This window comes from Poeciliopsis prolifica, unplaced genomic scaffold (genome assembly GCF_027474105.1).
Source record: "Poeciliopsis prolifica strain line A6 unplaced genomic scaffold, Auburn_PproV2 SCAFFOLD018, whole genome shotgun sequence".
NCBI classification, from domain to species: Eukaryota; Metazoa; Chordata; class Actinopteri; order Cyprinodontiformes; family Poeciliidae; genus Poeciliopsis; species Poeciliopsis prolifica.
The window spans coordinates 305236-328190 of record NW_026562393.1 but is presented as its reverse complement, the minus strand read 5'-3'; the positions used below and the strand labels follow the sequence as shown (position 1 = coordinate 328190).

The 22955-nt window shown below is 39.5% G+C and overlaps 1 protein-coding gene and 1 long non-coding RNA gene across 5 annotated transcripts; one reads left to right on the top strand and one right to left on the bottom strand.

The window, feature by feature from the left end:
- Positions 1–2363: 2363 nt before the first annotated feature.
- Positions 2364–3513, bottom strand: LOC129368131 (uncharacterized). The gene is made up of 3 exons (XR_008606788.1): positions 2813–3513; positions 2592–2739; positions 2364–2408 (listed from the first exon to the last, which is right to left on the bottom strand). It is a non-coding gene; the product is annotated as an uncharacterized LOC129368131 (long non-coding RNA).
- A 3329-nt stretch (positions 3514–6842) lies between these two features.
- On the top strand, positions 6843–20565 carry LOC129368137 (hepatic leukemia factor-like). 4 transcript variants are annotated; one of them, XM_055042985.1, is made up of 5 exons: positions 6843–7201; positions 9394–9741; positions 15916–16130; positions 16916–17103; positions 17432–20565. In XM_055042985.1, exons 1-5 carry the CDS (start codon positions 7084–7086, stop codon positions 17469–17471), a joined length of 909 nt encoding a protein of 302 aa, XP_054898960.1. In that variant the 5' UTR covers positions 6843–7083; the 3' UTR covers positions 17472–20565. The 4 variants fall into 4 exon arrangements, with proteins under 4 accessions (XP_054898960.1, XP_054898959.1, XP_054898962.1 ...); XM_055042984.1 differs by having other exon boundaries at positions 16913–17103; XM_055042987.1 differs by having other exon boundaries at positions 16916–20565.
- Positions 20566–22955: the final 2390 nt, after the last annotated feature.

Sequence of the window (22955 nt, the reverse complement as noted above, 5' to 3'; positions counted from 1 at the left end):
CAACTGTGCTTTGGTTTTGGAGGTGATCTGAACATCAACAATTATATTGGCATTGTTGACGTCTTCTGATTATGCATTTTAAAAAGGATTTTGTGAAAATCTATAGCTAACATGCTAGCTGTTTGAGCAAATAAATTTTTTGGCCTAGTAAAACCGGAAGTGCACGGCAGCTTCCTTGGTTGAACAAAGTTCATCCAGGTAATGTAGCCTACTTAATATTTAGTAAATATATTTTAAACCCAACGAGTTTCATTTAATACAATTTATGACACAAAATGTATGTGCATGGGTTTCAAGTACTTTTAAAAATACATAAAATGTTTCGGCAACTTTTACGTAGTTGTGGCTACGTAAGCTTGGCTCCACCTACACTGTACTGATTCCCCCTCCCCCACCTTCCCTTGTTTTTGTGGAGTAGCAAGTGTAATTTCAACCGATCGTGAAAAGTTAGCTAGCAGTCTGAAAGAAATCGTTTTGAAAAAGTAATCTTTGGAATTTTTCCAACCCTCTGATTTTGATTTTCCAACAAGGTAAGTAAACTAATCCTCAGTTTTTATGTAAAATATTGACTCAATCCACCCATAAAAGTTGAGATTTATATATGGAAAGCTTACATATGCATTTATTTAAATTCACAACTTATATTTCAAGTATTGACACATAGATAGTGAGGCATTTTCTTTAAGCCTTTAAATTTCATCATGAACACTTAAAGGGCACATCTTCTGAACTCAAATAAAATATAATTTATTCCAAAGGGAAATTAAAATTTAACAAGTACTTAAATTGCCAATTCAAGAGTCGTAACAATGCATTCTTGAATGTATATATATATATTAGTTAATTAGTAGAAATATAGTTAAATAGTAGAAATGAAATTGGGGAAGCCAACATAAGTTTTTTAGTTTAAGAGTTTTGTAATTTACAATGCTAAAATATCAATGTTTTGTGGCTTTTTAAAAATTATTTAGGCCAGAATTATTACTTTGAGCAATACTAATCAAAGTCTTTTTGTTTTTTAACTAGATGCCTCGACAGCCAGCCGTAGACAGAGAGTCTCTTTTTGCTTTCTCTGCAAGGCAAAAGAGGCTATCCTAGAAAACGGCAATATAGCCACTCCAGCTGCTCCTGTCTGGACAGAGCTAAGTCAGCAGTTGGAAAACAAAATGTCAGCAAAAGCCCTATACACTTTTGTGAAAATGAACAGACACAACATCTGGGCAACATTAGAAATAAATGTTCAAGAAAGTGACACTGAAAGCCCTGTGGACACAGAGTGTGAATCTGGCACCACTTCTGGACAACTTTCAGATTTTCAGGTTGAAGTTCCATTTGAAGAATGGGTTAAATTTATCCCTGAAACTGTTGAATACAACGACCAGTTTTCATCATCTGGCAAAAGAAGCTACACAATTTTAAAACCTGGCACTTGGACTCATATCATTAATGATCTGGTGTGGAAATTAAAACACGGTTGTACTTTTGTATTCCAAAGAGCAAAAGTTTATCCAACGGTCACTAATAAGTACATCGACATCAAAGGCTTCTGTAAAGACTGTCAAGGCCATGTTACAATGACATGCGACAGCAAGCCAGCGGTCAACAGCCCAATGGTGCTCCAGTGTTCCATCGAAGGTGCTGACATCTCCCTGCACACTGGCCAGTCCAAAAGATTCATGTCAGGAACCCTTCGTGCACAAATTTCAAAAGAGCTGTGTGAGGGTAGGATGGAGCCAGCTGTATGGAGGTCAGCAAAGGCATCAGAGTTGATGGCTTTTGGAGATCCCGAACCAAGCCACCTTCCAAACCTTGCAACCTTACGAAAAGCCAAGCAAGAGAGAAAAGACTTGGAATTAGGCGACAAAGACCCCATTCTATCTTTGCAGTTATTAAAATATAGCACACCCAACAGTGGCAGTATAAGAGATATTGGTCTGGATAAATTCTTTTGTCACTATTGGAGTCAAACCCAGATACATGTTTATAAGGCACTGACCAAAAAATGTCCCTCAGTAGTTTGCTTTGATGCAACTGGTTCAGTCGTCAGAAAACTCACACGACCAAATGGTAAATCTGGCCATCTTCTTATATCAAGGTGTTCTGAAGGGAGACAACTGCTCAGTCCCAGTGGTACAAATGCTATCAGAAAGACATGACATTAATGCAATTGCAACATGGCTGACAGACTGGCTTCGTTCAGGTGCAGCTGTACCAAAAGAAGCTGTGAGTGACTTTTCCCTGGCTATTCTAGGTGCTCTGGTGAAGGCCTTCACTCCTCTTTCTGACCTGAAGTCATACATTGATGAATGCTTCCGTGTGCTACGTGGGAACCAGTCTGCAAAACTTCCTCCCTGTTACATCAGGTTGATGTTGCCCACTGCATAAAGATGGTATGCCAGTGGGACTGCCTGAAAAAGAAGTCACACCGTGTCAAAGACTTCTTTGTCAGAGGAATAGCAAAGCTTCTTCAAGCACAAAGCTTGGACCATGCAAAGCAGCTAATACATGCCATCACTGTTGTGGCTCTCAGTGAGGCAGAAGGTGATGATAGCTCTGGAACCCCTCTTGAGTCAGAGAGGTGCAAAAAATACCTGAAAGCACAGATTGCAGAAGACTCCATCATCATTCCAGAAGAAGATGCACAGGAAGTGCATCAAGTCGATCCATGTGATGACTTCCAGACTGACCTACGAGACTGGGTGTCAAACATTTGTGAGGAGAGCAGGACACACGCTGCATCTAATGGGGATAGGGATAACATCCATTTCCTCCCTGAGATTGTTCCACACATTATAACTTGCAAGTTACTTACCACTGTGGACAGGAATAATGGTTCCCCTCTTCAAAAGTACCAGCCTCACAGCAAGCTCAGCCAATGTTGAAGCAGAATTCAAAAATGTAAAACATGGCCTCTTCAAACATGATAACTTACCCATTCGAGTCGACCGCTTCATTTCTAGGCATCTTTCCTTCATCGAAGGAAATATGCGGATTTGCTCTGCAAAAGCACAACAGGAGGAGGGACAAGTTGCATCAGCAGAAGTTACAGAAGCTGACCCTGCATCCATAATTACCCACAATGCAGAAGGTAGCAGAAACATGAATTTGAGCGATGTGATGGAATCGGAAGCCACCAGAAACCTTTCCACTGCAGATGAAAACGCGGTTGAAAACTGGAGAGGACAAATTCTTCCACCCAAAAAGAGGAATAGGTCTTCATACCTGAGTTCCTGCACTGAATGGCTCCATGCAGATTCATCATCTGGGGCCAAAAGAGTGAAAGTGGGACTATTGAAAAATGGAAACATGCATCAGCCTGTTAAAGTTGGGACATTGTCACTCTCTGTGTTAAACACCTGCTCCTTTGATGCCTTTTGTCAGTGCTTATGCTGTACTTTCTGTGACAGCTCTGCATTTCAAAATATTGTCATGAATGACAGTGATGACCCACTCTTGCAGCTGGTGAAATCCATAGCTACAGATGGTGTGACCCCGAAGACATACTTGCAGAGGGCAGATCTGCTTAGTTTCAATGTTTGCAAAAACACAGTTGAGGTCTGGCGCCCACCAAATTGATGCACAGTGCAATATTTCCACTATTATTGGGAAGACAATGAGAAATGTATCAAGCGTTTACCTCTCAAAACACTGCTCTTCACAATACTGCCACCTAAACAAAGGAATGACGAGGGAAGTACCATTTCTTTTACCTGACATTTCTGTCCTGAAGAATTCTGGCATGACTCAGCTTGGCACTTCAGTAGAAAAAGGACTCCTCCTTCCACAGTCTCCCTGTCTCCGACCACTGGAGAATGAATCAGAATGCCCATCTGAATTCAAAACAGTAGCCAGGAACTCAGGAAACGTTCTCTGTGCAGGAACTGTTACTCACACCTACAGCTTTGGAGGAATACTATGGGTTGACACTGACCTTTCAAACCCAACAGAATTTGCGTTAAGTGAATTTCCCTCCACTATGGTTCTCCAAGAAAAAACACTAACTTTGAGAGGAATCGTTGCTTTCAGGGGAAGCTTGACCAAAGATGGCCTTGGACATTACACTGCATACTGCCGGAGAGCTCCATCTGTGTGGGAGCTTTATGATGACCTTGCCAATATCATGAAGACAGTGTCTGAAACAAACAAAATACTTCCACATGCAGTGCTATACACAGCAGATCTGTGATAGAAAAAAGTTGGGGAGAAAGTTTGAAGAGAGCAACATACCATGTTTACATACCCCTGATCAGACTTTTTTTTCCTTTTTGCAAGTTCTTATGTGGAAAAGGATTTGATATTTTGAGTTTCAGTTGGGTAAATGTTTTCATATTTCTTTCTGCATAAATCTCAAAACAGAGTTTTGTATTCAAAGAGGAGAAATTAATTTCCAATTGTCAATGTTTGTTGTTGTTTCAATTGTTAAAGTTCATTGTTCAAATCAACACCGTTTCTTATTTGACTGTCAACTTATATTGCATTTTAAAACCAGCCACTTTCATGGTTCATTACTTCTCAATTGCCTCACAATGAAGATATTTGGGTGGGTGAATAGCTAACATAACACACATGTATGCAAGTTCATGCATCACAAAAAAAATAATAAATTACCAGAGATATTTTTCTTCTAACTGTATTAATTATGCCATGAGTTCTTGCAAACAGTACCTTTTCTATAATAATTAATAACCTCAATTGCATAAAAATGACACGAAAACAAAACTTACCCACAGACAGGAATTTGCTGAAAGACAACTGGCGAAGAAATGAAACAGGGAGTACAGCATGCAGCAGGTGAAATTAATTGTCCCCTAATTAGGTGAATGTGCTCAGTGAATCTTACAATCTGGAAGCACCAAATGAAGTAAAGTAAGATTTTGTTGGTATATTTAGAAAATAGTAAGAATAACAATAATGGGGTCATCTCAAATTCTCATTTGCATAACAAACTAGCCTATTTCTTTTTTTTTTTTTTTTTTTTTTGGAGCAAGAAAGGGGGTGGAAGGTGACATAATCTGAAAATATGATAACTTTTAATATCTCAACAACGAAAGCTGCACAAGCGAAAATTTTAACGGCACAAACCTGCACTAACCAAGCACTAAAAAAGTAGCCCACTTTGGTTTGTTTTGGTGCGTAATGGGGGGATGGTTACGTAATCGGCCAAAATTATAAATTTTAATATCTCAACAATGAAAGCTGCACAAACGAAAATTTTAACGGCACAAACCTGCACTAACCGAGCACTAAAAAAGTAGCCCACTTTGGTTTGTTTTGGGGCTGTATGGGGGTGGTGGTGACGTCATCGGCCAATATTATAACTTTTAATATCTCAACAACGAAAGCTGCACAAACGACAATTTTAACGGCACAAACCTGCACTAACCGAGCACTAACGAACCAGCCCACTTTGGTTTGTTTTGGAGCTGTATGGGGGGATGGTGAACTCTGATGACCTAAAAAAATAATTTTTAATATCTCAACAATGAAAGCTGCACAAACGACAATTTTAACGGCACAAACCTGCACTAACCGAGCACTAAAAAAGTAGCCCACTTTGGTTTGTTTTGGGGCTGTATGGGGGTGGTGGTGACGTCATCGGCCAATATTATAACTTTTAATATCTCAACAACGAAAGCTGCACAAACGACAATTTTAACGGCACAAACCTGCACTAACCGAGCACTAACGAACCAGCCCACTTTGGTTTGTTTTGGAGCTGTATGGGGGGATGGTGAACTCTGATGACCTAAAAAAATAACTTTTAATATCTCAACAATGAAAGCTGCACAAACGACAATTTTAACGGCACAAACCTGCACTAACCGAGCACTAAAAAAGTAGCCCACTTTGGTTTGTTTTGGTGCGTAATGGGGGGATGGTTACGTAATCGGCCAAAATTATAAATTTTAATATCTCAACAACGAAAGCTGCACAAACAAAAATTTTAACGGCACAAACCTGCACTAACCGAGCACTAAAAAAGTAGCCCACTTTGGTTTGTTTTGGAGCTATATGGGGGGATGGTTACGTAATCGGCCAAAATTATAAATTTTAATATCTCAACAATGAAAGCTGCACAAACGACAATTTTAACGGCACAAACCTGCACTAACCGAGCACTAACGAACCAGCCCACTTTGGTTTGTTTTGGAGCTATATGGGGGATGGTGAACTCTGATGACCTAAAAAAATAATTTTTAATATCTCGGAAACCAAAGCTGCACAAACGAAAATTTTAACGGCACAAACCTGCACTAACCGAGCACTAAAAAAGTAGCCCACTTTGGTTTGTTTTGGTGCGTAATGGGGGGATGGTTACGTAATCGGCCAAAATTATAAATTTTAATATCTCAACAACGAAAGCTGCACAAACAAAAATTTTAACGGCACAAACCTGCACTAACCGAGCACTAAAAAAGTAGCCCACTTTGGTTTGTTTTGGAGCTATATGGGGGGATGGTTACGTAATCGGCCCAAAATTATAAATTTTAATATCTCAACAATGAAAGCTGCACAAACGACAATTTTAACGGCACAAACCTGCACTAACCGAGCACTAACGAACCAGCCCACTTTGGTTTGTTTTGGAGCAAAATGGGGGGATGGTGAACTCTGGATGACCTAAAAAATAATTTTTAATATCTCGGAAACCAAAACTGCACAAACGAACATTTTAACGGCACAAACCTGCACTAACGGAGCACTAACCAATCAGATTGTTTGCTGGACTTTCTGACGTAGGTGGGGTGTCAGCTTCACGTAGGTGAGAAGAAGGCGGAGGGAGAGAGGCGGGTGCCTGGCTCTCGGTTTGACGTCAGACTCAGTCGTCACGCAGCGGGCGGGACTAGTTCGGTGCGCTTTCTCCCCGCAGCAGCCACACGCGCTCCTCAGCTCGAGCGTGTTCGTTGACGCTGACTTTCGCTCCGAGGAAGCTTTCCCGCGGTTCCTGCTGCCCTCCGGCCGTTCTCCATGTAAATCCGCCTCTCGACGCGCCGACACTCCGCTCTCCGCTGCCCACTGCCGCCTCTCCTCTTTATCCCGGAGCTCGTTCGTTCGGTCCGGTTCCCGACGCACGGAGGCGTGATGGAGAAGATGTCCCGACACGCTCTCCCGCTGAATCCCGCTTTCCGGCCGCCGAACCCGCACGGAGTCCTGAAGTCCCTGCTGGAGAACCCGATGAAGCTCCCGCTGCATCACGAAGGTGAAGCCCGGAGGAAAACTCCTCGTTTGTCCCGACGCTCTCGGCTTCCCGCTTCCTTCTGACAATCTTCCAGACTCAGAGGAATGCAGCGCGTGCCTTTGTTGTTTACTGTAAATCTATTTGTGTTCTTTTTTGTTCCTGAACTTTCTGAGGCGCGCGTCTCGCGCCGCGCGGCGCAGTTTGTGCGTCGAGCGCGCAAAGTTTTCAACCCGGAGAGTCTGTGCACAGTTTAGTTCCTATAGATATGAGCAGAGACAGTTCCTCAGAATGATAAACAAACAAACAAAAACAATCAGACATTTACCGCGTCTGTCAGCAGCTGGCGGTCAGGAACAGTCTGTCAATAGTGCAGGTGTAAATCACTTTGGGAAAAAAAAATTGTTTTGAAAATCGCCTGACGAAGTTACTTTTTATTTATCGGTCATTTATAATAGATAATCTGCGAAACCATTAAACCGCCAAAAGAAAGTATTATTATTATTATTATTATTATTATTATTATTATTATTATTATTATTCTGAGTGGCCATGACTTGTATTGTCCTTCCCGTTTAAATCTGTTTGTTTTAGTCATTTCATTTGTTCTGCAGATCCTCAGCGTTTATTTTAAACCATCCGAACAAAATGTGGCATAAAGCATACTGAGAGTCCTCTTAGACAGGAGTCATGGTCAGACCGTTTGGTGCCTTAATGAGGCAAGACATGAATATATCAATTCTCCACTTTATTTCATTATTTGTTTGGATATTTTTCAGATTTCACTGGATTGAAGATATATATATATATATATATATATATATATATATATATATATATATATATAATATATATATATATATATATATATATATGTTTCTTTTGTTATTGTTTTTTTTTTACTGACTGCAGATGAACTTTTACAGAGTCACAGTCCAGAGCTGTCTCTATTTATTTATCTTGAGTGGCCTCTGAAACGCTCTCACAGTGCATGTCCGGATTTATACAGCCAGCCATTTTTAAGATGGATGGAAATAACACTCAGAGAAAATCTGAGTAAGGGAGGAATTTCAATATAAAAATCATACAGCTCCTGTCTTCTTCCAAAATTTTCACCATATACCAGAAGCCTGATGGGGGCAGCACTGAGTAGGCTGCTCAAATGAGTGATGATGATCAGTGAAGGGGGAGTTCTCTGTTTTTTTGTTTGTTTTTTCTGGTGGGATTAGGGGTAACCTTAAACCAGGGGTCTCCACCTGCAGTCCTGAGTTAGAGGAGGTCTTGTCTTCAAATGCGTGAAACCAATTACCAAATTATATTTTGAGAAATAAATCAGGGGTCTTTAAAAGGTACCTTAAACCACGAACAACTTTTATTATTGCAAATGTGCAAAGTAAAAACAAGAAAACGCATCAGATCACATTTCATATTAGCAGCAGAGCAACCCTGTGATTTTAACATCAGCTCCACAGTGAAGATGAGCATCCATCGCTCTTCTCAGTGGGTCCAAATTGGGCTGCAGATGATCATTCAAATGGAGGGCAAACGTCTCCTACCAGGGGCATTGCTTGACTCACTTGATGACATATTGCGCATGAGCCGCACTATGGTCATGTTTGACCTCATATGGAAATTCGTGACTCGATGATATAATCTAGCAGCAAAGGTAGAAACAAACTTGAGTTTAAGTTGAACATCGTTGTGGGAAACAATTCACCAACAAGCTTCGGAATGAAACTGATTGAAGACATTTTGTGAAATGAAGAAAGATTCATTTAGCAGCAACAGTTTCTCTGTCTGTCTGTAAATTTATTGGATGAATAAAAACTGTCAATTTAATTTGTAGTCTTACAAAGTTGTTATCTAGTGTGTAGTTGATTATATTTTCAGATTCATCTGCTGATTTTAATGAAAGAGCTGGTAGTGAAGGACAGAACCCTTCACTTTGAAAACTGAAGGAAAGCATGGAGGTTTTTGTGGCTGTATGAGCATAAAGAAGTTCCTTTTCTGGCCATGACTCAAGTCTAAAAATTCTAAATAGAATAGAAATGACACAATAAAGTCTTTATGGTGCTGATGCAAACATTCAGTGAGTGATATTCTATGACGGGACTGATTCTACACCCCAAATATTCAACTAGAAGATTTTAGGGAACCAACAGATACCCATTTCCCTAAGGCTGGAGTGACAAACATTCTCTCATCCTGTCCTGCAGCTTTTAATAAAGACCAGGAGAAGGAGAAGAACCTGGAGGAGGAGCGCAGTGCTCCCCAGTCAGCTTTCCTAGGACCAACTCTATGGGACAAAACCCTCTCCTATGATGGAGACACCTTCCAGCTGGAGTACATGGATCTGGAAGAGTTTCTGTCAGAGAACGGCATCCCGTCCAGTCCCTCTCACCATCAGCGGGAGCAGCACCAGGCCCACCATGTCCCACCGCGCCCGCCGGCCATCATGACCCCGGTGCCGTCCGCTCCGGCGCGGTCGGTGATGGACCTCAGCAGCCACGCCTCCACCTCCGTCGTCTCTCCTAACTGCCTGCACAGCAGCCCAGCAAGAGCTGGTAAGTCACTCCGGCTTTTGGTCTTGTCTGTGTGGCAATTTTAAATATTCGCAGCAGTGTCTCTAGTTTCGTAGCTCATATTGTTTTTGCTGTTTTCTCTGATTGTGTTTTGCCAAGCAAAACCTTGTTTCAGTTTTTTTCAGAGTCACTTTCCTCTGAGCTTCAACTATTCAAGACACTCTATCGGAATCCATGCAGAGAGCTTAGATTTTGGTGCAAGAACAGTATCATCAGCAAAGAAGTGATTCAGGAATTTTTATTGCCTCATCTTTTAAAATAACGCACCATTTCTAAATATGTAATATGCTGCCATGAGGTACAAAATGAGAATTATTTACCTTAGGATATATTCATAGTTATATACTGAGAACTTGATGTTCATCTTTGATTACACAGTAATTCCAGCTCCTCCACTGCAAATGCTGCTCTTGAGAAACACAGTCATTTGTTATACACGTCTCTAGGACACAAGTCACATAAAGGAGTGTGATTTGCATCAATAAATCACACACATTAACTACTTTTCATCATACGTTTCAAATGTATTTACATGTAATGATAATCTCGTTAAATGAACAGTGAAGAAAATACTAAAACTAACAATCCTTACAAGATGGGCCATTTTTACTGGAATTTATTGTGACAAGAAAAAAAATCAACATTTTTATCATAATAAATGACAAACAATATGATAACTGCTCACCCCTACCAGACCACAGTTAGCTGTTTAATTATGTGAACAATTAAAATGTTAAGGACATTTTTATTATTAAATACAAACTTTTTTTACTGAATTTTTGTTTACTGAGGTTTTGTTGATGAGCCAGGACGAGCACCCAATTTGTTACGACCGACTCAAGGTGATTTGTAGCCCACATAAACCCAACTTTCCATAATCTTTTAATAGCTTTTGTGCTTCTGTTGGCACATGACTCCTTCATGCGAATCACCTGTATGTTAATCAGACTGAGAAAACACTGTCTGCTCTGATCAACCTGGAGCACAAAGTTCAGATTATGAAAGGGGCCACCTGCTGCATTACTGGGGTCATGTGATGGGGACGGTGTAACGTGACTTGAGCTCAGGTGGGTTTCTTAAAGATCGGATCTTACAGATAAGAACCCGTCGTTGTTAGAAGCAGAAGCTAAGCAGATGTTGCTGCATAGATTGTGTTTCCGGCACCAGATATAGGGGAATCTGAGCCAGCATGAAGTGGCGCACAGGCAGAGAAATTCTGGCCAACCAAGATCTGTGGATCACAGAGGAAACAAATTGCTGCGATGTTACTCTTGCAAGAGCTTGTTTATTCTGACACACATTTTCAATTAAAGAAAAACAAATAAATAGATGAATAAAATACAATTACAATACAATTCAAATTCAATCAAAAACATCCGAAATTTACGAATGGAGTTGGTCAGTGGAAAAACCAAATTTCAGTACAAAACTATCCAAATTGCACACACAAGTTACACGAAACACCACAAAACTAATCTTTACATATTTACAAAACATTTAAAAGAAGCTCTCTCTATGGGTTTGTAAAAGTTGCCCTTTATCCCACCTGTGGATCACAGAGGATGCCCAGAACCAGAAAAGCCGTTCTCCCTGTTGGACCCACAGCGACTCGAGAGCACCCCCACTGGCAAGAAGGCACATGCACACAACATATGTCTATATATACATGCATATATATGTATATATATATGAAGGAAAAAAAAGAAGAAGGACAAAAAAAAAGAACGTAGGTAGAAGCCAAAAGTAATTCTAATGAAAAAAATAGGGAGTGTATTAAATTTTTAGTTTTTTACTGTTTCTTAACCTACTACAATTGCATGTTTTCCTAAAGGGAACATCCTCTTTTCAAAGCCCTTCTGCTCTGAGTGATCCTCAGAAAACAAACCAAACAGCATGAAGAGACATGTGACCTGCTGAACGTGTGTGTTAGTGCGTGCGTGAGTTGGTGTGTGTGTATGACTGCCCTCCCTGCATGAGATCACTGTTTTAAGAACATAGTGTTCTCTGCAGAAGTAGGCCAGGGGGCGGCAGCTCTCACATCCACACATTTCCCACTGAATGTTTACATTCCCATCCACTAATAAGTCACACGCGCACACATGCACATGCACGCTGCAACAGGGTGGAGGATACACATCGTGGCATATTTTTTCCTCTGATCCTGGATCTGATTTGGTGAATATTCCTGGACAAATATTTGGAAAAGTTCCTCTTCCTCTCTCTCTTTTTTTTTTTTTTTTCTTTTTTTGAGAAGACAGAAACTTTCATTGACTCTGAAAAATAAACTTTTCAAACTCTAGTAAGAGTGATTTTAGAAGTAAAAGACTTACAACTCTCAGTTGTGATATTTTCACTAGCTTAATTTGTAGATCTCTCCCTATATAAGTAAATAATTTGACTGAGTGAGTGTTTTTTTTTTTTTTTTTTGGTAAATTTGTTTTTCTGGTGACGCGTCATGACACCAGTGAATTTGGTTCAGCCCTTCTTCTAGTTTAGGCTTGTTATAAAATAAACAATGAATGCATGCACAAAAAACAATGTTACAAATTGTACAGAGCTGCCCATTTAAGCAGTAATTACAAACAAGCAAAAAAGAAACAACTCTCACATGGCATGCTATTTGATAAATTATGTAAAAAAGAACTGCTGTAAAAACATGAATGAATAATAAAATAATTGCACATTATACTAATCAAACAATGAATAAAAAATAATTTATGGATACATAATTTAGCTGTCAACAAATGAATTATTAACTTTTATGCATTTATCAGAACAATAAAAATTCTAATAATTCTGTGTGTGATTGGTGAGTTTTCCCTGTTTTTGTTCCACATTGAGATAAAATAACTATAACACCAAATAAAGTGCAGTAAGCAAGGCATTTTATTGAGGTTTGGGTTAGAAAAATATTTTTTATTGAGAAAAAGAATATTTTGAATATTTTGCAGTTGTTTGACGAAAATGGAGTATCCTACAAGAACTAACACGGCTCATTAAACTGAAGTTGACTACATATTTGTCAAGGTTCGATCCAGTGGGTGCTGCCAGTGTTTTTCCACTGACCAACTTCAATCATTTTTCCGTCACGAGCCTCAGAACGGCAGATCCAAACTGTTTGTGTCAAGCTCAGGCCACAGATAATGTGCTGCTCTGTCAGCCAAATATAGCAGCGTAATCTACTGCATAATCTGGCATATTTGTATTCCCACACGGCCACAGGATGGGACAAGCGATAAGGAAGCAGGAGCAGGTCAGATCCACAAACATCCCGCAGGAGAGGTGGAGAAGCTGAGAAGGTTTCCTCCTCCTTTACGGCCGTCTCGTGTTTGAGCTGCTTCCCAAATGGTTTCTGCTGCCCTCGCAGGTTTTGGCCTCGGGTTTCAGATTAAATTCCAAAAACAACAGCAGAGGAGAGCCGGGTGGAGATCAGAGACAAGAGCAGACGGGGTGGTGTGAGGAGACGGCTTTGGTTCCACCATTTACAACATTTATTCCTCTCAGGTTGAGGTGCAAAATCACTTTTCTCATGCTTCTTTTGTGGATACAAAAGCAACACAGAGGAATTGCGACAAAATCTACATCTGCAAAGCTCTTTATCACTTTTCTTTGGACAATGAAACATTCTGCACGAAGAAGCAAACAAAAAAGTAAAAAGCTGGAGGAATTAATACACTAATAAACCAATAATCCTACTGAAGCACCTTTTGGCATAGTCTTCTTGAGTTTTTCTTTTTTTTTTTTTAACCAAAGCCACCAACTATAGTGCACTTTAAGATTCACTGCCTCAACTGGATTTTCTTGACGTTGCATCGTTTGTATAGAGCCAAAATTTACAGAGTGGTTACAAAGGGTCAGAGGGATCTCAGTGTGCAAAGTCAGAAGAAGGGAACAAGGAGTCCCACAGCGTAATTTATATACCATGGCAAAGTACAGATGGCCATCAATAATTAGAAAATATGGGACAAGTGACCTTACAAAAACTGGACTTTTCTCCAACTTAATTGAAAGAACTAGATGTGATTTGGTAGAGATTTACGACAGTGAACGAGCTGCAGGAATTTTGCTTGCCATGCTGTTTTTTTACGTGTGTGGACTACAGATTGGGGTTGAAAACATCCAGGCTTGGTTAAAAAAAAAACCTAAAAATTCCAAGGCCTTTTGGGGAAAATGTGCAAAGGTGTGAGGGACCCACGCTTGAAGTTTTAGGGTCACAATACCAAAAAGGAATCTTGGCGCAAAAAAAAAAAAACAACAGCAAAGGAAGACAACATGATTGTGTGAGTCTTTTGACTGTAGACGAAAGATTCACACAATCACAGACATGCAGAACTTTTCCAAATGGGCAGAGATTACAGCTTGAATACTCATAGCTGGATAAATAGATTTTTGTTTTTAGATTTGTTGGTTATTTGTTTTTCATTCAAGAAAAGCATGTGGTTTTCTCCTCATGTTATCCTCCTGACCTGACCTAGAATAAAGACAGCTGGATAAAAATTGCTTAAGAAATACAGAATCAGAAATATGAGTATCTAGACAAGTAATATCCTGTGTAAAGTAAATTTAAGGAGCAGAGTCACATAAACCTGATAGGTTTTTGATCAACTTATTTAAAAACATTCATTTGAGCCTGTGGACACGTTTTACCTCCGAGAAGGGCGCAGCTTCGCTCTCGGCTCTCTTCGGGAAACACCAGGTAGTGCCAGCCACGCGACTCACGTTTTTGCACCGAAAGTCGCACGTGTCGGGGTCGTCTGTCCGGATCACGTTTTAACAGCAGCGACTGTCAAGCATCCACCTGCTCCTCCGCATGTGGCCTCAAGCCGCCTGCTCCCCATCACTCACTTACACCTGATTGATTCAGCGGGGCCGCGCCGCCAGCTGCTTGTAGCTCCCTTATTTTGATAAGACCCGGGCATCCTGCAGACGCAAAAGCAGCAGATCGGACAACGCGGAGAGGAGCAGACCCAGCAAAGTGTCTTAACAGAGAGTCAACTTTTTAAAAACGATGACAGACATACAGAGAGCGCACATCTTCCACTGGGCGCAGACACACTGTGATAAGCTGGAGGCGGAAACAGAAAGCAGCCTGTAAGGTGTCTGTATGGCAAGCTGTAAACTCCAGAAAATAAGATGCAAATCTGGTAAAATAGCATCTAAAATGCAGAAAATACAGTAAACTTTAAGATCCAGTAACTTTAGGTTTCATAACACAATTTGTTAATTGTATGATAACTAACTTTTTAATTTCTGTGTCACACAAAGTAATCTGAAAACCGACATAGCATAATGTTATGAAGTACCCAGTACATTAGAGAAAATAATAAAAACTCCATATATACGGTGTGAACATTTTACACCACAAAAACACAAAATCAAAAAGTGTCTTTTTGTCTAGTCTCTAGTCTGAATATCTTTGTATACTTGAAATAAGACAAAAGTAACGTAGAACTAGCTTTTAAGTAAGACATAGGTGATTGTTTTAAACTGAGATAAACTAACCACGGCGTTGCACTGATCTTCAAATAATTTGCTTCCCTTTTAGTTTTGTTCACACTTTCTATCATATTTAGGTTAGTCTGCTGCGACAGGCGTCCTCAATAATATAAAGAATGAAAAGCTCTAAAAGATTCTGTTCTACTTTTGCATCTAATGGGGAAAAAAGCATTTTGAGGTTCTCAAGAGTTCACGATTGACACAAGCAGCCCTTTGTCACCACCTAGTGGTTGAAACCAAAACACTAGAGAAAATCTTGCAGAGCTGAAACTTGGAAATGATTGCATAAAACTGCAACTCCCTCAGAATGGTTATATGGCAAAATAAAGAACAGCTCAATGTGCAGAAAGTCACAATTAAAGACTTAAATTAAACTAAGCAATGGAAATCAGTAGAGCTCACAATAGGGAAGAAACCAGACTGGAAAAGTCAAAATAGGAATGAAAAAAATTGCATTTGTACAAACTGATGAGCTAAGCAAAAAGTGTACTGAACACTAAATGGTAAAGGAATCCAAAAAGCCAGTAGTCTTTAAAAAAATAAAGATTCAGTGTAAAGAAATAGATAAAGTGAAACAGAGGAAAATAAAGCAAAACAAGTGGGAAAAAAGGCTAAAATTGAGATGATTTAATTTCTTTGTCTTTCTTTCTCCTTCGTCAGGCCTCCCAAACTCCAGAAACACCCCCAGCCCCATTGATCCAGAGACCATCCAGGTTCCGGTCAGCTATGAACCCGACCCAGCGGACTTGGCTCTGTCCAGCGTTCCGGGTCAGGAGATCTTCGATCCGCGCAAGCGCAAATTCTCTGCCGAGGAGCTGAAGCCTCAGCCGATGATCAAGAAGGCCAGGAAGATTTTCATTCCTGATGATCTGAAGGTAAGTTGGAGCCAGTCCCGCTCAGCCCATTTTATGTCCTCTGTCAATTTCTCCATCTCAGAGATTCTGGTTGGGCGATCAAAAATAGAGTTTGAAAGGTCATATCAGAAATGTAAGAACCAGGAGTCCATGTTTGATCATATTTGATTCCGATTTTTTGCTTCACATCCTTTTTTTGTTTTCTTTACTTTCCTGCAGAAAGGTGTAGGGCGGACTGTCCATTATTTTATCCAGGTGTTTGTCACAGTATGTGATTTGAACAGATCTCACTCATCCATCAGAGCTGAATATAGCCTCTCAGCAGCACGGCATGCTGGGACACACAGAGTCCTTGGACTGCCCGTCATTAGATCTAGCCCTCCCATTGGCCAGCCTACCCTTCCACCCTTACGGAGGCGGGTCCTCCAAGTTAAGCGGCTTAAAAAAGAGTGAAGAAGGCAGCTGTGATCCCACCGCCTGCCTCGCTCTTAGGTTTTCAATTGTTTGGGGAAAAATAAGCTGCAGCTTTCTGTGTTTCATTTCCCATTCCACACAAAAATCACTTCCTGTCTGAAACAGGACTTTTGGAAGCCTAAAAGTTTGGCAAAGTAACTCAAAATCAAATTCTGACCAATAAGCAAAATCAAACAGAAACATAAATATGTCTTTTAGAATATTAGCTCTAATTGTATTTTTGCTATAAATGAAGATATAAGTGGATTTAATACGGAGCCTTGAGGTACACCAGATATCCACATTTTTACCTTTTTTTTTTTCCTCTGCTTTTTTTTTTTCTTTTTGAGCAGGATGACAAATACTGGGCTCGGCGCAGGAAGAACAACATGGCAGCAAAGCGTTCCCGCGACGCCCGTCGACTCAAGGAGAACCAGATCGCTATCCGGGCGGCCTTCCTGGAGAAGGAGAACTCCGCCCTGAGGCTGGAGGTGGCCGACTTGAGGAAGGAGCTCGGACGGGCCAAGAACATCCTGGCCAAGTACGAGACCCAGCAGCGGCCACTGTGATGAGGACAATTCACACAGGCTTCACACACACACACACACACACACACACACACACACACACACACACACACACACACACACACACACACACACACACACACACACACACACACACACCGGCGATCCTCACCCCCCTGCATGCAGTTCTTATCCCGACTCGACTGAACGTTAAGTTAATCTCCGGGCAGAAGATTTTTGTTCCGATGAGCTTTTACCTTTCATAGGTAAAAGCTGTGACTTTTGCCTGCACTGAGTCGAGTAAAACACACACTTATACATATAAAAATATATATTTGTTAGGACTCTGTTGTCCATAAAGACTCCTCCCATGGACTTCTGAACCACGGATCTGATCCTCTTCATCACCACCCCTCTGGTCCAGCACTTTTCCAACACTGGGTCTCTCCAACAAACTCCGCCCCCTGCAGGTGTGATTTCATACTGCACCTGTTTGTATGTATATATTTGGCCCTGAAGACTGTGTACATGAATAAGCTCTGCCTTCTCCATGTCAAACTTTCTCCTCTTTATATCTGAACCTTTAAACTGTTTCTGAAGTCCTCAACCAGATTCAATGTTTATGGCATGAAGAAAAAAAAAGAGAAGAAAAAAAGATATATATATATTTATTTCCTGCTAGAGATCTATTTTTTTAATGTTTACAACCCCCAAAGTAATGGAAGCTTACAAATGAGCTTTAAATCCATCAGGGAGTATGTATTCACACACTTAAAATTTGGAATATCTTTAGAACCCAAAGAGATTCAGCACCTTCTCTCACCTTGTTTTAGAGACCGCTGGTGGTGAAGTTTAAGAAAAAATACGTTTTTCATCCAAATGGATTTTTGTCATTTAAACTCAAAATAATAATAAAAAAAATGTCATAAGAAACATTTTCTTCAAAATCTAGATAAACCTGAATGAGTTGGAAAGGAACCAAACCCTGTGCAAACCAGCTGACTGGAACAAGATATTTTCTGAATGACCAATTCTGTTATCTTTCTAGAATAATATTTTGGTGTTTCTTTTTTATTTAGTTTTTTCCCCCATGTGAACTTTCTCAGAATTCATCGTTCAGAAAGCGTGATGAGTTCTTAGGATCTGCGACTCAGCTTCCTGGCTTATCTAACAAAAAGCATCAAAATATTACCATCTGAACTGTTAACGTGTTTTAAAATAAATCCTTTAATGTGGGTGTAAAATACACAGAGGGTGTTTTTTTTTTTTTTTTTTTTACAGTTGTCAGGCTTAGACGTGAAAACACGGACGAAACGGGATTAGCACCTAGAATGAATGCCAGGGCTTGGACAACATTCAATGTGGAGATCATACAAATGCATCAAAAAACTTATTTCATTTCCTGTTGTGAGTTCCCATGACATCGGGTGGTTGGAGTTAGAACAGCACAGACGACAAACATGTCACCGTGGCCTTATGTGGGAATAATACATGTCATTCTGTTTTAAAACCCACCAACTTAGAGACCAAACTACATCTAAAATCCATCATTCTATTTAGGTGCTAAACTCTGGGCTTTGTTTTTTTTTTTTAGGTCAGTGGCTATATTTCAGCACATGCAGCACCGTGTTTACACAGGAATAGATGATCTTTGTGAATATATTTCAGGATTCCAGCTGAGTTCTTGAGGTTTTTTTCAGCCACAGTAGAACACTGCAGCTGCCACAGAAACAGACTCTGTCTAAGCGTTCTTGCAGTTACGATGAGGCCGCATGCGTTGGTCGTTACGGGACAAATTGTAATCACAATAGAACGTTGAACAAGTTGAGAAATGTCCATCGTTTTCGCCAGTTTTGACACCACCATTTGAATATATATTGATGACTGGCAGAAAAATGGCGGCGATTATGATTAGCTCAGTGTTTTGCTGCTTTCTGATTGAACTTTATTGTGATATGTACCTGTGCTGGTTTAATTTCTCCATTTGATTCTTATAAAACGAGTCTATATAAGTGAGCACACTTATATAGTGTTGGAAAAACAATTTTTAACTCAGCAGAAGTCTGAAAATATCATTCAAACAGCTGCAATGTTAGTTTCCGGAGTGTAAATGAATTCACTAAGTGAATATAAAGTCTGAATCATCCAACATTGAAGTTAAATGGCTAGTTTCTCAAATGAAGCAGAAAGCAATTAGATGTAGTTTGTAGTTATCCCTTGCTTTCATTGTCCAGCTGACAAAACTGTCCCAAACTAAATGTGTCAATGATGCAGAGATAATCCAGCAGCGCAGCTACGAAATGACCTCTGCTGATCTGCAAGTTTAAGTTCTGCTGTAAGTAGTAGCTTTTTTTTTTTTTTTTTTTTTTTTTTTTTGCAACTGTTAGACTTAGATTTATATGAGAAATGATTTCTCTATTTCAACATTCATAAAAATAAAAAAGAAAGAAAACATTTTTCCTCCCCTGCAGGTAAAGACACTGACTACTGATCACTCTCTCAGATAACCCCGGTCAGCTAGCTGGTAGGAACCAGTTAGCCCAGGAGACACTTTGGCGCATCACAGGACCTAAACCAGTACATTTTAAATAAAGAAAAGTATTTCCTTACAGTTAGAAAATGTTCAGAGTTTCAACTTGAAACAAATTATGAAGAACTTTTAACAATTTTCCAATTGTTAGCCGTTTTGGTCTGGTTCATTCGAGTCATTGGGTCCTCAAAGGCTCTGCTTTGCAACAAAGCCCAACCCAATGGCAGGCCGAGCCATGAATGTACATTTATAATGTTTTTAACTGGATGGATTTGTGCTATACTGTGGAACACCTTGACATTCTTTACCAAAGACCAAACAGAAATGGAATATCAAAGAATATATTGATTATATCAAAGAATATATTGATTATACGAGGTTTTAATGTTTATACAGATTTATTCTTGTTTCGTGTTTTTTTTTTTTTTTTTGTACAGTTCAATATTACCTGTGTATTTTGGAACACCTTTGTAAAAAAAAAAAAAAAAAAAAAAAACATATCTATTTCACATGTATTATTAATATATAAAAGGATGGCGTTCCCACACGGTCTGGGCAGTGCATGGGCATTACGGAAATGATTCCTTTCCTCCCAGTGTCATTGAAATACCTCAGATTTCTTGTTCAGGTTCCACATCGGTCGGTCGCTCGGGCGCCATTTGCCTTTCCCCCTTTCTCTTCAGTTCTCAGTTCTGCCTCCGTGTAGATGGATGTACAGTTTCTGCACAAAAGAATGTATTTCCCTCCCAAATGGTTATTTTTCCTCCTCCTATGTTTATTTTCCTCCCTTTTTTTATTATTTTTTTTTTTTCGTTGGTTTGTCACTGTTGTTTCTCTTTATCTCCAGCATCCTATGGTGGTTATTAACACTTTTCCTTATTCTAACTGTGTTATGTTTCTCATGGTCAATATATTTAAAAAAAATAATAAAACTCTCAATCCATAATTTGTCTCATGATTTTCAAATGACACTTTTTAAAGGCAGCTTTTTACTACATTGACGGTATAACAACATTATGTTTACAAAGAGTAAATAGTAATTAAATAGGGGATCAATAACTCCTTTTGAGTCTTTGTCATTTGGATCATTTCAAAAAAGAGTCCTATAAAAAACAAGCTGTCGATCCAATTTTGAGGAATTTAGTAAAACCATCGAACTATTGAATCCTAAAACTGTCACCACACCTTTGGATTCTATTTAAATTTTTTAGGTGCTGATTAACAAAATTTCTCCAAAGATTTCTTTTCTATGAGTTCAAATAACCACAAATTTTGTTTGAACATGTGATGGGCTGCATGGAGTTTTTAAATAGCATAAAAAGGAAAAGAACATGAGGGGGTTTGGTTGCCTTTGCCATAACAGTTGATGACCACAAGGGGGCAGCACTTCCTTTGATCATGTGGAAACATGACCAAAATGTCCTGGAAAAAAATAAGAAAATAGACTGTATTCTAACTTTCCAACCTTCCGGGAATATTTATAAAACTCTGCAGTCAGAAATAAAAGATTTTTTGGGGGGGAAGCCCCATCAGTTTCAACCTTTTTTTATTTTTCATTTTTTGTATTTTTTTTTTCTCATGGCAACTCTGGTTATTAATAAACACAACTCGCACATCTGTTTGCCTCTGGTGTTTGTCTTTAGTGCACAATGTACCTTTTTCTCTGTTCCGCTTGCTAAGTAAAACCTCAAACCGCAGTCGCATCGCTGCGACTGTCTGGCTGAAAAGAAAACCTGGCGGGCGTTCGGTGGCTAAATAAAGACAACAACAAAATCTAGAGTCAAATGAATGGATAAAATGCAATTTTAAAAGAAATTTAGACCTGGATCAGGTTGTGCTTAGCAAAGATCTGACCATGGCAACTTGGTTCCTTTCATGTCTTATTACAGGTTCTTTCTAATTTTTACTTTCAAGACGGTTTCATCCTTAATGCTCCACTTTGATCCCAGACATTTTGAAAGTACGTGTTTATTTCTATGACAACGTAACTTTTTAGCTGACTAAAATTATGGTATAACTTCACACCTCTAGAGTCCTTCACTCAAAGTCAAACTTTTACATCCATAGACATTCTTAAACATTTTGTTAGCCTTGACATCCATAGACATCTTGAAAGATATGGAATATCTTACGTCTACACCTGCACACTGATTAGATAATGGATTAATGAAACTTTGTGTGATCCTAATATTCTCTGATGGGAGTGCAGGTGTGTGTGTGTGTGTGTGTGTGTGTGTGTGTGTGTGTGTGTGTGTGGCCTTTGAACTCTTTTTCTGGTGTTTAAATGCTTTTGTAATTCATGGGTCAAAAATGACCCATAAAACAATCCTTGTAACCTCGTGGTGTACAGCCCACATGGACATATCAACAAAAACCAAGTGTCACTTTTTCTCATGATGGGGTCAATTCAGGAAAGGTCATAAAATGTCAAGTCGGAAAAAGATAGTTTAGAGTATTTTGTCTGTAGCTAAACACGGTAATGGATCACTTTTAACCCGCAAAACAACACAAGGGTTAAAGGCTTCACAAATTAATAATTGTGAAGCCAATGTTTTATTGATCAAACAGAGGATAAAAAGCTATGAGGTTTTTAAATTTCTTGTGCTTTTATTGGTTTTGTTTTTCATTGACGCTTTAATTATCTTCCTCATTGTTTGGCCAAATGGAAAAGTATTTTGTTGTGCTGCAGAAATACAATTCACATTTGACAAGATAATATTTTTATATGTTGACATTAAAAATTTTTCTTCAGACAAAAAAATAAATAAATTTGCAGTCCGGTTTTACAGACATTTTGCATTCCGCTGTGCGTCATGTAAACGTAAGCTGCCTTTCGCCCTTCTGTCCACCAGATGGCAATAGAGCTCTCTGGAATGTCAGCGGGCCTTGGTTCACTCTGCACATTTGCCTCTCGCTGCAACATCATTAATTTATTCTCAGCAATTAAGGAGTAGATTTGATTTTGTTTTGGGTATCGTTGTTCGGTTGATCATTCAGTTTGGCCCACTCCTCACATCTGATTGTAGAAAACTATGATTTTACATTGGCAGTTCATGGGCCACTCATTGACTGCAAGGGGCCGTTCTTTACCCAAAGTGTCACACCTCAGATACCATGCAGTTTGTTTGAGGTTTTATCTGTTGCTAATTTGTTGTGTTTGGTACAGAAGACCAAACATAGTCTTCTGGATTGTGGTGAAACATATCTAGTTTCGATTTGTGCTTTAAGGACATTGTTACAGAAATCTTGTGCTTCATTCAGACCCGACTTTGCAAACTTAGCTCATGTTACCACACTGCTTTCAATGCCAAAATACCTTCTAATTGTTCCTTCAGG